This window comes from Delphinus delphis, chromosome 14 (genome assembly GCF_949987515.2).
Source record: "Delphinus delphis chromosome 14, mDelDel1.2, whole genome shotgun sequence".
In the NCBI taxonomy this organism is placed as follows: domain Eukaryota; kingdom Metazoa; phylum Chordata; class Mammalia; order Artiodactyla; family Delphinidae; genus Delphinus; species Delphinus delphis.
Genome location: NC_082696.1, coordinates 38,467,640 through 38,483,691, shown reverse-complemented (window position 1 = coordinate 38,483,691; position 16,052 = coordinate 38,467,640). Strand labels below are relative to the sequence as shown.

At 37.7% G+C, this 16,052-nt stretch overlaps 1 protein-coding gene across 1 annotated transcript; it reads left to right on the top strand.

The window, feature by feature from the left end:
- Positions 1–9,365: 9,365 nt before the first annotated feature.
- Positions 9,366–13,795, top strand: FABP7 (fatty acid binding protein 7). The gene is made up of 4 exons (XM_060030549.1): positions 9,366–9,622; positions 10,083–10,255; positions 11,481–11,582; positions 13,431–13,795. Exons 1-4 carry the CDS (start codon positions 9,550–9,552, stop codon positions 13,479–13,481), a joined length of 399 nt encoding a protein of 132 aa, XP_059886532.1. The 5' UTR covers positions 9,366–9,549; the 3' UTR covers positions 13,482–13,795.
- The last annotated feature ends 2,257 nt before the right edge of the window (positions 13,796–16,052 follow it).

Below are 16,052 nucleotides of genomic sequence, written 5' to 3'. Positions count from 1 at the left end.
ACACAGACAATGGAATTTTAGTTATAAAAAAATGAAATCTTGCCATTGTGACAACACGGATGGATCTAGAGGACATTATGCTAAATGAAATGTCAGAGAAAGACAAACACTATTTGATCTCACTTATATGTGGAATCTGAAAAATGAAACAAACAGGCAGACAAAAAGACATGAAAACAGACTCATAAGGTAGTGGGAGGGGAGAAATAGCTGAAGGGGATTAAGAGGTATGAATCTCCATTCATAAAATAAATATGCCGTGAGGATGTAATATACAGCATAAGGAACATGGTCACTAATATTGTAGTAACTTTGTATAGGCACAAAAATAAGTTTTTGTAGACTTATTGTGGTGATCATTTCATAATTTATGCACGTGCCAAATCACTATGTAATACAACTGAAACTAACATAATATTGCACATCAACTATATTTCAACAACAAAAACAGAAAAGTGTTTGTCATTGTTCAGAAACTGGACTTTGATCCTGAGGATCTGGGAACACAATTTGACAGCAAACGTTGATCTTGTCTCAGGGACAGACACGAGTCAACTAGGCTGCCATGACTGATATATGCAATCAGAATTTATTGATTTGCAAGAGAAATATAATTGCAGAGTAAATTGTGTTCTCAATCCATTGACTAATATATTCTCTTCCTGCAGACAAGTAGCACATGAAAATGGTATAATGAAAATGACCATCGATTGATTTTCAAAAAGAAAATCTCTTCTACATTCACAATATGATGAAAAAAAATTTGAGCCACCACTTTTTTCAATAACTCTGTAACATTGCTCTATATTTATTTGGTATCTAAATGCTACAATGAAAAGACTATGGTCAGCCACACTTCTTATAACATTTTATGCATCTTTTCCCCTGATTGAATATTTATTGGATTTTTCCTTATATTTATATATGTTTGTTTGAATTATATTTGATTCAAATATATTACTAGAATTAAAGAGCTTGTGTTCTATTTTCATTAATTATGTCAAATGATGAACATTTTGATCTATATACTGATGCCTATTTTTAGCTACAGAATGTTTTTGTCAATTATGATTTTCTTTATTACATATCTTATTCCAGTTGTTTAGATGTCTTTCTTAGTAATACCTGTAATTAGGCTGTATTTTCATTCTCTTCATGTCTATTATTTCCACTTTTACTATTCATAATATCTCCCTGCATTCTAGAAATTCTCTTCAAACAATATAATTCTATTTATTACTGTCTCCTCTTCAGGATATTAACTATTTCCAAACATAGTAAATTAATATGAAGAGCAGAAAATTTATGATATTCTGGCATTTTCTTAACAGTTTCAAAATGGAGGCTCACCCTTCAACAAATCGATGGGTACTAACATTTGTAAAGTTATTCCTATGTGCTTAAAAACAATAACAAAAATAATGCAATCATAATAATGGTTTCAACTTAATAAGTTGCTTTGGAAATAAAAAATAAATTAATTAATACCCTATTTTATTTTTATTTTATTTTTATATCACTAGCATTCAAAGATATGCTTATACTCCTGTGCTTTCCAATTAGTGATTGGGTGAAAAATGCCATGAATCTCAATGGCCCATTTATAATTTTTAATTATGTTACTGGTCAAACTATATCAAGAGCTGTTCCAATAAATTGTCTTGAAAATTGCATGTTGTAGAGACTTAAATTTTACATGGAAAGTACTATTCAAGGATTCTGTTTCTTCTAGAAAATGAGTATGAAAATATCTTATTCACAAGAAGGCCCAGGTAGACCAGATGCTCTCTTGGGATAAGACTTCTCAATGTCTTCAGAAATGTCTCCATTTAAATTTATAGAGAGCTCCTTAATTTTATGAATCCTGATAATTTGATTATGATAGATTACACTCTCCATTACAACTCAGAATTTTACTTGTTAACATTGATTTAATATGTTTCATCCTTAGGATAGTTGGACCATGTTTCTTTCTTGCTGATTATCACATGACACATTATTTTTAAATTTGTTTCCTTCCAGTTTCATTGAGATATAATTGACCTAAAGCGTAGTGTAAGTTTATTGTGTAACACACATAATTTTAAATGTGGAGCCATCCTTGGTATAAGTTACACACCATTTCTGAAATGGTAGTGTCAAGAAACTAGTAGTATCACTATCCTAGTCTTACCCTGTATTTTGCATTGAAGAAGTATTACAATCCAAATTTATTAATGTGATTCTGACAGACTGGAGTATACTATTTATTTTATAAATCATAAGGCATTAAATGCATCAGCATACATAGGATTTCAACTTAAAATTTTGTTTTTCAGTACAAAGTTCAGCCTTACCCCAGACCACCTGTATCAAAATCTCTCTGGGTAACTTTAGATTCCGCGTTATTATAAATCTCCCCAGGTGATTCTAATGATTACCCATTTCACTACTCTAAAATATTTCCAGACATACAGGATCTCTATTTTTTATTTATTCTCCCCTTTTAACAAACATTTAAAAAATATATCCAGTTATCTCTGAGTTGTGTATAGGGTGTGGTAGATTGACTCACCTGACCTTTGCTCTGACTGCCTTCTGTGGTCTTCTCTGCTCTGCAGAGGCCCCAGAGAGCAAAACAACATTTCCCAATCTCCTCTCTATCTACACTTGATTTAGGCCCTGCTTATCATACATGCTTGAGTAGGACTTGAATTCAAAACTCAGGTAAGTGGTGAGAGAGAATGAACCCAAGACAACCATTTTGCTCCTGAGATCTGGCCCATGTGGCATGCCTCTGGAGTCACTATTTCTGGGTGACGCTCCCTCATTCCTGGATGACAGCTAAGGCAAGAGATTTCTGGAGCCAGAGGGTAGGAAAGCAGCTTCCTGATTCCCCAGCGTTCTGATTTTAGTAGAGAAAATGTTTTCCTTAGCAGACCAGTTTCTATGATGTGGTGGTATGTTCTGGAATTATTACTGAAAGCTCAGCTCAGCCTAAAACCTTGTCCTCCAACACTTCTAAGAATTTTATAAGTGTATAATTCCCTGTATTTCATCCTGTTTCTGTTAAAAATAGCTAGAGTGGTTTCTTTAATCTTAAACTGATTAATACCTTAATACCTTCCTTTTATAGCCACCGGTCTGATAATCATTACTCAAAGCTTACTTCGACATTTCATGTGCAGAATTAGCAATAGAGATCTTCCAGGAGTATATGAACCAGGAAAAAAAAAACCTTCTAAATTTTTAATTTACACATCAACAACTCACATCAAACAGATCCACTGAAAGGACAAATTCTGTGCATATTAATTGGCACCAGGTTTCCATGTATGAGATGGCACAAAACTCTCCTCCTTTTGCATTTAATAAATCCATCATACATTTAGAGGTTTGCTCAGACTAGTCTATGTGCTTTTACTTCAAAGAAAAGAACTCTAGAAAAATTGAGCCTTAATTTCTTCCCAAATTGACATGACAGGAATGAGGAAGAGGTTTAGGTATCCTCTGGAGATTATATAGGTTGCAAAGAGAGGAAAAGTTTGAATAGAAACTTGGAAAAGATCAGTTGTACAATAGTTTACAATCTTACTTTTTTGAAGTTCTATGATTCTCTATGTCCATGCTCTATATTTGTTCATGCCTTTAACATTTGTTGAACAAACACTGTGAACTTGATACTGTGATAGACAATGAGGATAGAGCACAATGGAGGATAAAAGACATAGATGCTAAAATAAATGCTTCAGGGAACTCATGTTCTAATGGGAGAGAAAGATATTAAACAATTGACTACAAAAGTTTTAAATTAAATTTATATGTTTAAAAAGACATAAAACCATGGGATGACATAATTGGGGTTCTGATCCAGTCTTCCTTGAGTGAATAATATTTGAGCTAACCTCTAAAAGACAAGAGGAAAGTACCTAGGGGACTGGAGAGTGGAGTTTTCTCAGCAGAGTTGTGGCATATAAATGGCCAGAGAGGGAAGGTCCATAACTCTTTCATAACAAACCTGGAATAAATTTCTCTCCTGAGTAGATTTGTCATATCTAGAGGCAGGTGAAGGACTTCTTCTACATTTTATACCCAAGAAAATGTGAAGAGTGGAATACTCAGGTAATGAGAGGTAAAAGGAGAAAAAAAACCTGCAGAAAATCGAAAAGAATGAGAAGGACATTGGAAAGATAGTCCAAACCTCAACAGCTTGTCTTTATTAGCTTTTCATTCTCCAGTAGAAGAATATAGCCCTTCTTTTCAAGATTGTGCCACACCTGGAGGTGCATCTCCTCTCTGGTTTAGTCCACATTTTAAAAAGTATAATAATATAAAAATTTCACAACACCAAGGGGCGACAATTCACAGGTCTTTTCCCACACACCTCCTCCCATTGAATTCCATTACCCATAGCACATTAACTCCTGCTTGAATGTTGGAATCTTCATCACTCCTGAAGCCTAGAGCTGGTTTAGCTGTTTAATTGTTTGGGTGGAGAGAGTGTGATGCACATGACAGACAGACCACTGGTTCAGCAAGGGGTGTTGTCTGAAGATATTACCTATCATGGGAGAGATTGTGGGCCAAGAGTGCCTTCATGGTGTAATCACATTTTACTTCCAACTATAGAGATCTTCCATTACTATTTTATTTTGTGCCATTTGGTAACAAAAAGAACCTCAAGCAAGTACTTTGAATGTTACTTAATCTCTTTTGGTGGAGATCCTTGGATATTTTATCGGAAATAGTGTCATGACCCCAGTTGGCTTACTTGGCTCAAGAACAGTGTTAACGTTTTATTAAAACTTTTAATTTTCTTGAGAAGGAAAAATTTCCATAAAGCAGGTGCCAGGAAATTCAGTCCCACGTGGAGATTTTGCCAAGATTTCCCAAAGCAATTTTTCTTTGTTCCTTTTATTTCACTATTAAAAATAATCTTTATAATGGATTCTTTAGAGTCCAAATTCCCATACATAAAGGTCATAGCCTTGAGAGAGGGGTCAATCTGTCACATTCTTTCCTTTTTTAAGTCTGTGGATGCATTTATATTATAGAAGCCATAGCAAGATTATAAATTGTTCCTAGGTTTAGGAAAATTGAAAAAAAAATCTATTAGTTTTTTAAAATTAATATCTACTATTTTTTTAATTAATTTTTATTACAGTATGGCTGCCTTACAATGCTGTGTTAGCCTCCACTGCACAACAAAATGAATCAGCCATACACATACAGATATCTTCTCCCTTTTGGACTTTCCTCCCATTTAGGTTACCAAAAATATCTATTAGTTGAATCCTCCTTAGCACAGCACAATCTTTTCTCTGTTCTTTCACTTTCTCTTCTAATAAAGTCCTCAATAAATAGAGCAAATGACTTATTATTACCTATTAGTTGAAAGCAGCTATTCTTGGCTGTAAATCTATTATATCCTGAGCAATTAAAAATAGTAAGATTAAATGTGTCAGTTTAGGGAATTACAAAATAGTCAAGGGGCTTTTCCTAAAATTTCTACTATAGACATCTGGATAACAATATTCTCTCCTGCTTATTACTAAGTTAATATACAATTCCAAAAAACCTATCTCTAAATTGCTGAGCTTTTATGTTTTATATAAGGTGTAAAAATATCTGAATTACAGAAATATATGCTTTAAGTTAAAATAAATATATCATTAGTTCCTTTCCTTATCTAAAGAGTGGGAGAAATAAATGAGACAGATGAATATTTCAGCATCATGATCAGATAGGAGGTAAGATGAAGATGTCTAATACGTGCACCCTGCTCTCAACAATCCTGATCTTATATTCTTGGACCATGAAAAAGAAATGGTTTATTACATTTTAGAATAATAATTAAACATTCTACCAGTTTATGTTTTATTAAGGGGAACATATAAGAATATTTTGACATAACAAAATAAATTGGTCTGAGAACTTCTACCCTAAGGATGATTTGTGTAAATGGATTAATTAGTCGCCTAGATTTAGCAAAAAAGAGAATGTATGAATGTATGAAAAATTCATACATTCCCCAAGATAGTGGGGCTATCTTCAGGGACTTGGTTCAAAGGCTCAAATGATGTCGGATGTGTCTGATGTATAAGCTTTGCTTCCTCTGGGCTTGTTTCATTTCAGACTTTTCACTGTAGCCTTAGGCAGCTTCAGGCTCACGTGAGCACAACAGCAAGTCCATGTTAGTCCGCATTCCAGGTTTAGGGTACTCTAGTCACTGACTGGAAACCCTGAGCTCCAGACAAGCTTCCACTTGCCTGCCCCACCAGATCTGTGCCAGTGCCTGTGGGCAGCCACGGGGCAGCCTGTCAGGAAAGGGTGGCAGGGTGGCTATGAGTCCTGACTCGATGCTGGGCCAGGCTGTGGGCATCGTTTGATCCATAACTTTTACTGTTTAGGCATATGGCATGTGAACCTCTGTTTGGATTCTTTTTTTTTTTTTCGGTACGTGGGCTCTCACTGTTGTGGCCTCTCCCGCTGCGGAGCACAGGCTCCAGACGCGCAGGCTCAGCGGCCATGGCTTACGGGCCCAGCCGCTCCGCGGCATGTGGGATCCTCCCGGACCGGGGCACGAACCCGTGTCCCCCGCATCGGCAGGAGGCCTCTCAACCACTGTGCCACCAGGGAAGCCCTGTTTGGATTCTTACTCCGAGTCCTTCAAAAGTTAGAAACAGATCTGGTACAGGCAATGATAGGAATTTTGGTCTTTAACCTGAGAGCAGGAAAAAGCCATTTGGAGTTTAATCAGGAGAGGGACAAGATAAGATTTAGCTTTTAAAAAATAGTTTTACCATCGTATATTTGACATAAGATCAATTGCACACATTTAACATGTACAACTGATAAATTTTGACACACCAATGTATCCATTATCACAATCGAGAAAATGAAAAGCAAAAAAATTAAACAACATTTTTTCTTCCAGTTTTATTGAGATATAATTAACATACAGCACTGTATAAGTTTAAGGTGTGCAGCATAATGATTTGACCTACATACAAGATTAAATGATTATCACAATAAGTTTAGTTAACATCCATCACCTCATCTGGATACAAAATTAAAGACATAGAAAAAATATTTTTCCCTTGCAATGAGAACTCTTAGGATTTCCCTTCTCAACAACTTTCCTGTATAACACACAGCAGTGTTCATTATAGTCATCATGTTGTACATCACATCCCTAGTACTTATTTGTCTTATAACTGGAAGTTTGTTCATTTTGACCAGCCTTCATCCAATCCCCTCTCCTCCTACCCTCTGCCTCTGGTGACAACAAATCTGACGTCTTTTCCTATGAGTTTGTTTTTGAAGTACATTTGACCTATAACACTGTGTTCGTTGCTATTACACAACACAGTGATTCGGTATTTCTATACATTTCCAAACAATCACGATGTTAGGTCTGGTTATGATATGTCACATAGAAAGATATTACATAATTATTGACTGTATTCCCCACACTGTACATTTCATACTTGTGACATTTATTTTGCAATGTTAGTACCTCTTAATCTTCCTCGCCTATTTCTTTCCTCCCTCCAGTCCCCCTCCCCTCTGGCAACCATCTGTTTGTTCTCTGTATCTATAACTGAACAGAACAAAGTTTTGAAGAACACATTCAACTAATGACTTATCTAGACTATATAAAGGACTCTTACAATTCAGTAGAAAGAAACAATCCAATTGAAAATGGACAATAGATTTGAACAGTTACTTCACCAAAGAAGATAGATTAACAGCAGAGAAGCACACGAAAAGTGTGCTCAGCACCATTAGTCACTAGGAAGATGCAGATTTGTATTTTAAAAGGTCACTCTGGCTTCAGCCTAGTGAACTGCCGGAGATCAGGCATGGCTGCAGGGAGAACAGTTAAGAGGCTATTGCCATAGGACTAGTAAAAGACAATGGTTACTTGAATTAAGAAGGTGGTTGTGGGGATGGGGGAAAGTGAGAAGTTAGAGACATATTCAGGAAGGAAAATAGATGGGCTCTGACATTGACTTTGATGTAGAGAGTAAAGGTTAGAAAGGATTTCAAGTTTTCTGGCTTGTGCAGTTGGGTAGATGATGCTGCCATTCACAAACATGGTGAAAACTGGAGGAGGACCAGGTGAGGGGAAAGATTGAGTTTATGTTTTGAGGTACCTTTGAGACACCAAAGTAGAACCACAGAGCTGACAGTTGGAGTAAGATGCATTCTGAGCCTTGTCTCTTGTATTTGATGTGGACAGAAGCTGAAAGGCAGTGGGCTGAGATTGAAATGGGAGGAGAGAGAGAGGGAAGAGCAGAGACTGCCAAGTCAGAGTCCGCTGATCTGTCCCCATGAAAGGGGGGGAACCTGCTTTTCATCAGCGGTCTGCACTAATAAGGCAGGAAGAAACTCTGGGTAAAGGGGAGTCTGAGTCCCCCTTTAAATATGTTATTACTTAGAACCCTGGAGGTAGCTTGCCATCCTTGAGATGCCCTAAGCCAGGACGAACTGAAGCCAAAGTCTTCCGATTCCCACCTCTGCTCCAATTCTTGCCCCCCCTCCATTGCTAACTCACAACTAGTATACAGATGTAGATGTGGCCTCAGGAAATCAAAAGGTTCTATAGTGCAGGTCATTTAAAATCTTACCAAATGAACTTCTGTCCAGTTTTTCCACTTCGATTCTACAATCTGTTGAAAGAGTGGGGAAAAAGAGTGTGTTCTGCTTTATTTTTGTAGCTCATTAGTGAATCCTAACCATACTCGCCCTTAGGTCCCTTTTCCATCTTAGTCTCGTTCTCATAGCCTTAGAAAGAAAAATGGGATCTTTAAATTCACTCAGTTTGTGCTGGGAAGAGGCCAAAATTAGTGTCCCATTAGTACTCAGCCGGAGTGGTCTTCTAGCAGTACAATCTAGGGAAGGTATTTACACCCCCTCCCCCTCCTCTTTCCCGAGTCTGGCAAATTCTAGCTCATGTTTTGCTCTCCCTATAAATACGAGAGAAAATAAAAGGCACTATTCAGTCTCTTTTGTCTGAAAAGTCTGGCGTTTCAGTGGTTTTCGTTAAGGCGGGGTCCTCATTTGCAACCAGCTTTGCCATTAACGGAAATCAATCTGAATGTCCTACTGTGCGTTTTTTTCTTTCCTCACAGTCTGAAATGGCCTTTGCCAAGTTTTCGGGCTGAACCTGAAAGACCTTCTCTCATTATACGCTCCCTGCCTCCAGCCTCACTGAATCTTTGCAGAGATTTCTCAGGCAGAAGGGCTGCAGTGTGAGGTTTGGGAGGAACTCGACCTACTCCGCTAACCCAGTGGCCTGAGCCAATCACAAAGAGGATTGGAACCTCGCTGAATGCCCCCCTTCCCATCTCCTCCCCCTGCAACAGCCTCCTGGAAAGAGGGACACTGGAGGGATGTGTTTGCAATTCAAATCCTTGGCTTTCTGCCTGCCTCTTTTCTTAATAAGAAGGCAGGAGCTGCTGTGAGGTGCAAAGGGGTCTTCCGAATTGCAGTGGCCCTAAGATCCGAAGATCCTTGCCTCTGCCTCTTTTATCTGATTCTGAAGCTAACGGGAAAAGGGTAAGGATGGTGGAGGCTTTCTGTGCTACGTGGAAGTTGACGGACAGTCAGAATTTTGACGAGTACATGAAGGCTCTAGGTAGGTAAAAATAAGATGTGCTTTCTCATCTTAACCTGCAGCTTCAGATACTTGCAGATTCCTTCTTCACCCATCAGGTTAGCAAGAGACAAAGACAGATCACATTGTCGTAATCAGGGTGCTAGGCTGTGTGTTTCTCACAGAATGGATATTTAAATGTAGCATTTGCCTGCTTTCTTGCCTAGGGCCAAATAACGGAGCATTTAGTATTCTGGGGAGGACATGAAGCTTCCGCGCCTTTTCCACTTTTTCTTCAGCATCCTTTTACTATTTATGCTTCCAAATAAGCATCTGCTTATTATTACGGCTCAGTAGTTGTCCTGCATAATTGATGGGCTAAACATACTCTAATGAAACTTCCACTTTAGGACATAGATTCCAGAATAGGAAGGTAGATTCCTGCTTTGTGAGCTATTTTGGAAGTTGCAGCCAACTGTACTGCTTCCTTTTGCTATTTTAGGTGTGGGCTTTGCCACTAGGCAGGTGGGAAATGTGACTAAACCAACAGTGATCATCAGTCAGGAGGGGGACAAAGTGGTGATCAGGACTCAAAGCACATTCAAGAACACGGAGATTAGTTTCCATCTGGGAGAAGAGTTTGATGAAACCACTCCAGATGACAGAAACTGTAAGGTGAGGAGCTGCTCCTTCTCTGAGGGTGGGGATGGGAAGGAGAGAATAAAAGAGAGAAAGTCCCAATATTTCTTTTTTTCTAGATGATGGGAAGTGAAAAATATTCTCAGTATTTCACTTCAGAGAGAAGGACCAAGAGTTAATTTTGCATCCTAGTGTTCATAGCTTATATTCTGAATAATGGGCACCTACTATAGCTCAAATCTTGAATCTGTTTCTTTCTTTCTTTCTTTTTTTTTTTTTTTTTTGCGGTACGCGGGCCTCTCACCGTTGTGGCCTCTCCCGTTGCGGAGCACAGGCTCCGGACACGCAGGCTCAGCGGCCATGGCTCACGGGCCCAGCCGCACCGCGGCATGTGGGATCTTCCGGACCGGGGCACGACCCCGTGTCCCCTGCATCGGCAGGCGGACTCTCAACCACTGTGCCACCAGGGAAGCCCTGAATCTGTTTCTTTACCATGTGTTTTTCTCATTTTATATTAAACCTGTATTTCAGAAAGTATTTAATAGTGTTCATTTGAAAGACTGCATTTTGTTTAATCTTTCTTTTGCCTCAGGTTGACTCAATCAATAGCTTGCCTCATTCTAAGACTCTGTTTAAAAGAGTAGGATGATTAGTCAGAAAGCACTAGTTCAGGATTTTTATTTCTAATAGGTAAATTTTTGCATTTAGATGTACACATTTCAATCAAATTATGAATTACTAGAGATTTTATAATAATGACTCTGGAAGCAACAGAGGAAATTGTACTACTTTGATAATTAGTTGATCACTATTTATTCAATTATCACTCTTTTAAAAATCAACTCAGGGACTTCCCTGGTGGCACACTGGTTAAGAATCCACCTGCCAATGCAAGGGACATGGGTTCAATCCCTGGTACAGGAAGATCCCACATGCCACAGAGCAACTAAGCCCGTGTACCACAGCTACTGAGCCCGTGTGCCACAACTACTGAGCCCGTGTGCCACAACTACTGAAGTCCGCACCTGGAGCCCGTGCTCCGCAACAAGAGAAGCCACTGCAATGAGAAGGCCGCGCACCGCAACGAAGATTAGCCCCTGCTCGCTGCAACTAGAGAAAGCCCACTCTCAGCAACAAAGACCCAATGCAGTCAAACATAAATAAATAAATGTAAATAGATAAAAATCAATTCATTTGGCTTCCATATCAGAAATCTGATGTGTACCTATCGATATATTCTGCATTTTGTTGTTGGTTTCAGTCTGTTGTTAGCCTGGATGGAGACAAACTTGTCCATGTACAGAAATGGGATGGCAAAGAGACAAATTTTGTAAGAGAGATTAAGAATGGCAAAATGGTCATGGTAAGTAGGAGCAATTTCCCCTTCCTGCTTCATTGCCCACCCCTCACCCCCTCATTTCCCATCTCCTTCCCTGTCCCTCCCTCCCTCCTTTTCTCCTGTCTTTCCTTCTTAAACAACATTAAATCACTAGCAAGTTTCTTTAATCATGTGTAAAACAGGAGAAATAAAAATATCTTAGCTAATTGTTTCCTCCACTCTGCTTTTTTAATTACAGAAAAAGAGAAAAGTTCTACTTAAGTGTAGTTTTAAAAAGTTGCCATTGATTTAGCTAAAACTGTGTCAAAAGAACAGTTGTTGGATTACCGTAATGTCTAATCCTCCAATGAAATCTGAATATAAAACCAATCATCATGAAAATATAGAGATGATATTATATTATCATTTGCTGAAACTCAGAAAAATTACCTTATAGCTTCTGTAATAAATGAGAGCTTTAAACATTTTATATTTTAGTTTATAAAGGTTTCACAAGTTCAGTGCAGATAATTTGGAATATAACAGGAAAGTGTAACAAAAATATGAAAATCCTTTTTAATGTCCCCTTAGAACCATTTTGGTATTACTTCCTTCCAGTCTTTCTTTTTAATGCATCAGATAGCTTTAAAAACATGTCTATTCAATACTGGATAGTCATGTAAAAATTATAAAATAAAAAATAATTTAAAAATAATTTCTCTAAAATGGAATTTTGATGACATTGAAGTAGTCAATACATCATTTGTGGGGTTTTTTTGGCGGGGGGTTGCTTTACATATTCCTTCTAAGATAATAGCAGGAAGGGTCTTTTGGTTTTGTTATTTAAGACTATTGATTAGTTTTCTTCTCCTTCCCTTGACTACCAGCTAGCTGTTCTAGGTTGAGATAGAGGGCTTACATATTCATTCTTCATTTCCTGCGTGGAAGTGGGTGTGGGGAGCAGAGGGACAGTTTTCCTTTCATGTTGATGAACATTTGCCCACGTTTTCCTGCAGTGACCATCACCATCATCAAACAAACAAACAAACAAAAAAATTCATTTATAAAGGATTCAATCTGAAGTTCTCCTTTATGATTTTTTCTTTATTTTTTTCCTGAATACAGAAAAGTGGATAGCTCAGCTTTGGCATGTATGACGGTGATCAGGCAAGCCTGAGTTCAAACAAGGAAATGAAAGTAATGGATGACAAGGGCACACTATACTCTTGGAAATCACAGGACTACATGAAAATGATGAACACTAAAAAACACTAAATTTTGTAAAGACGATTTATAGCAATTCTTCAAGTTGGATTAGATACAAGAGCCCATGTTGCACATTATAGCCACATAACCACCAAGGTTCACATAGGCTACAACATGACAGCCAAAGCAACGAGAACGTTTGTACATTTACCTTTTCCTGCTGATTGTGGAACAAATCATTGCAAATACCATTTGTCCAAATAATCTGGGTTTTCAAAAAACTCTTCAAAATTTATCTAGGTCATGAATTGTAAAGTATCATGAAAACCTACTATAAATTTTATATACTTTTTAAAGCAGATAGCTAATCTGCTCCAATTACCCTGATAATTTAAGGCAAAAGGAATTCTTTTGACCTGAATCTAGATAATCTCAGTTTTTGCCTCATATTTCTTTTAGAGACATGAACTGTGTATACATGTCATTCACGAGATAAATATAAGGGTTTCTTTTCAAAAAATGAAGACTTACGCAACATTTAATGTTTGTAAATGCCATTATTCTTTTGTATAATACTTAAATCATATATATGATAATCTTTAAAATAACATAACATGATAATCTTTAAAATTTCCAGCTACTGATGTACCTGTGTAAAAAGATTTGGTTATCTTTTGAATCTTTCAGACTCTTACTTTTGGTGACGTGGTTGCCATTCGCCACTATGAGAAGGCATAGAAAACATCCTGATCTGGGGCTGGAGAAGTTCTACAATCTTTCTGTTTACCCAAGTCTCAGTGCTCTACTGCTGTTACAGCACGGCCGATCACTAATTAGAAGGTTATCCTTGGTGTGGAGGTGGAAAATGATGACTTCAAAACTTGTTTTAAAGACTTGTTACTGCAAGCAATCAAAGTCATTTTTGATCTGCAGATTTATCACATTTTATAATTCCTATTAAAATTGTAAACTACTTTTTTTTAAAATAAAGAAGGGAATACATTCTATAATTTCCAATGGAATGCAAATCAAATTGGAATAAAAATCTTACACCCATGAGAAATTTGTTGTTGTTGTTAATATCACTAATCTGGCTGGGAACTATATATTAGAGAGTTTTAAATAGCCTTTTTTTATGGCATAAAGTCAGGCTGGGGAAGTTAGCACTTTGTTTAAAATACTAATTTAAAAAATAAGCAGAAGCCCAGGGAAACGTGGAAAAATTTGGATTGGTACTTCTGTAGAGAATTGGGGATGTCCAGGATCCAAAGGAGCTTTGTTATGGTGGGCTGGACTGCACGAATGACCTCTTGCTACTAGAAACAGGCAGTCTGAAGAAGCAAGCTGATATACATGAAAATGTCTTATTAAAGAGTAAATATAATCAAAATCTCATATAATCAAAATGGCATGTAATTCAAGCTTCTTATTGAAAGGTAAATAGGACCAGGGAGTGAATTTTATCTGAGACTATTGTAACCAAGTAGGACCCTATGGGGCCTTCCTGGGACAGGCCTCCCTCCATATCCTCTGCTTTAGCTCCTCTCTGAAGTACCTAGATAACAGTATTTGATGCACATTTCCTGAGTTGTTTTCCAGATGTGAAAACCCCCCACCAAATGGAAGATGTTAACTACTTGATGACCATGAGCACATAGCCCCCAGGCCTCCTGGAGCCTAAGGACTGATCATGTGAACGCTTGTGACACAACCCTGTTACCTCACCATCAGTCAGTCAGAGAATTGTGCATGAGTTGATCACATACCCTGCAACCCCACCTCCCTCACCTGGCTTTTAAAAATGTTTGGCCAAACACTTCGGGGAGCTCAGGGCTTTTAGGGCAGAAGCCACCTGTCTCCTCGCATGGCCCTGCAATAAACCTTTCTCTGCTCCAGACTCTGACGTTTCAGTTTGTTTGGCCTCATTGTGCATTGGGCACACGAACTTGTGCTAACACTATAAAGATGCATCTCCAGACAAGGACACTGAGCTGAACAAAGTCTATAAGTGCTAAAACGGATAAAATGGAGTGTGCAGAGGGCATTGTGTGTGTGTGTGCCAGTGTGTCTGTGTGGTGGTGGGGAAGCAGGGGTGTGCGAGGTTGGTGGAACTGAGTTGACCAAAGGAAAGTAAATATCTGTTTATGACTGGCTAAGATTTGCATTTGTAAAGTACAAATATTATTTCGTATTTCACTGTTTATAAGACAATTTTTGTACATGTTTTCAAACCCACAATGTGAAGCAGGTAAGGCAGATATTATTATTTTTACTTTACCGATGAGGAAACTGAAGATTCGATTAACATGTCCAAGTTCTCTTGACTAGTGAATAATACTGAGAAATGCAAACCTTGCAATCTGCCCGCTTATTTCTTCTCAAAAATTAATATTTCAGCTAAATTTTCTTTTGAAACAAAAATGTAAGATTTTATTTTCCCTGAATTACTCCTTAGGAAAACTTTCCCGTTAGCCTCTGTGAAGGCTGGTGCAAGGGGCGGGGAAAGGGTAAATATTTTTCAGGACAAACATTCAGTATTCATTTTTAATCAACCCAATATTTTCATTAAGTTTCTATAAGTTAATTCAAAGTCCAATTAACTTACAGATATAAGTTTGAGGAAACTTCCCTTAACTTACACAGTTCAACACAAAGATACTAGTACCTGACTATTGTATTACTTATAACTACTGCAGTAAAGAGTAGAAAAAATCTAAAGTGCAGCTATAGGATTTGACACGTGAATGTACAATTATTACTGAATGTCAGGATATGATGGTCTAGCTCAAGTTACCATTACTAAAACCAGAGTCTACCTTTGTCTTTAAAAGCATGAAACAGAACATAGAGAGGGTGTTTGCTCCAATAGCTCTGAAAACCTTCGTCTCTGCTTCTGGAGGAAGACTGCTTTCTCTTGGTGATTTCAGCCTATGCTCTGATAGAAGCACGGCTTCTGGCCTCTCTATTCTTAAAAATACAAGGGCAAGGATAGGGATTTAGCTTCGTCTCATTATAATTAGGTCAAATAACATCCTGGCATTCATTTCCGTAACAACTGTCTGAAAAATGGAAAAGTTTTGGGATGGCCTAGTGGGAAGCAAAGTTACACTGGGTTAAAAGCTCAAGAGTTGCAGCGGTAGATCAAATGCAGTTTTCTAGGAAGACAAATAACAAGGATATTTACTTCCTAAATGTTTACAAGGTAGTTACAAATCATTTTCCTTCAAGCTGTATTCTATCTCATACAGTAACCTGCCAAGGTACTAGCTTTTCTGGTTTGCCTCTTTAAAATTTTTTCAACGCATCTGA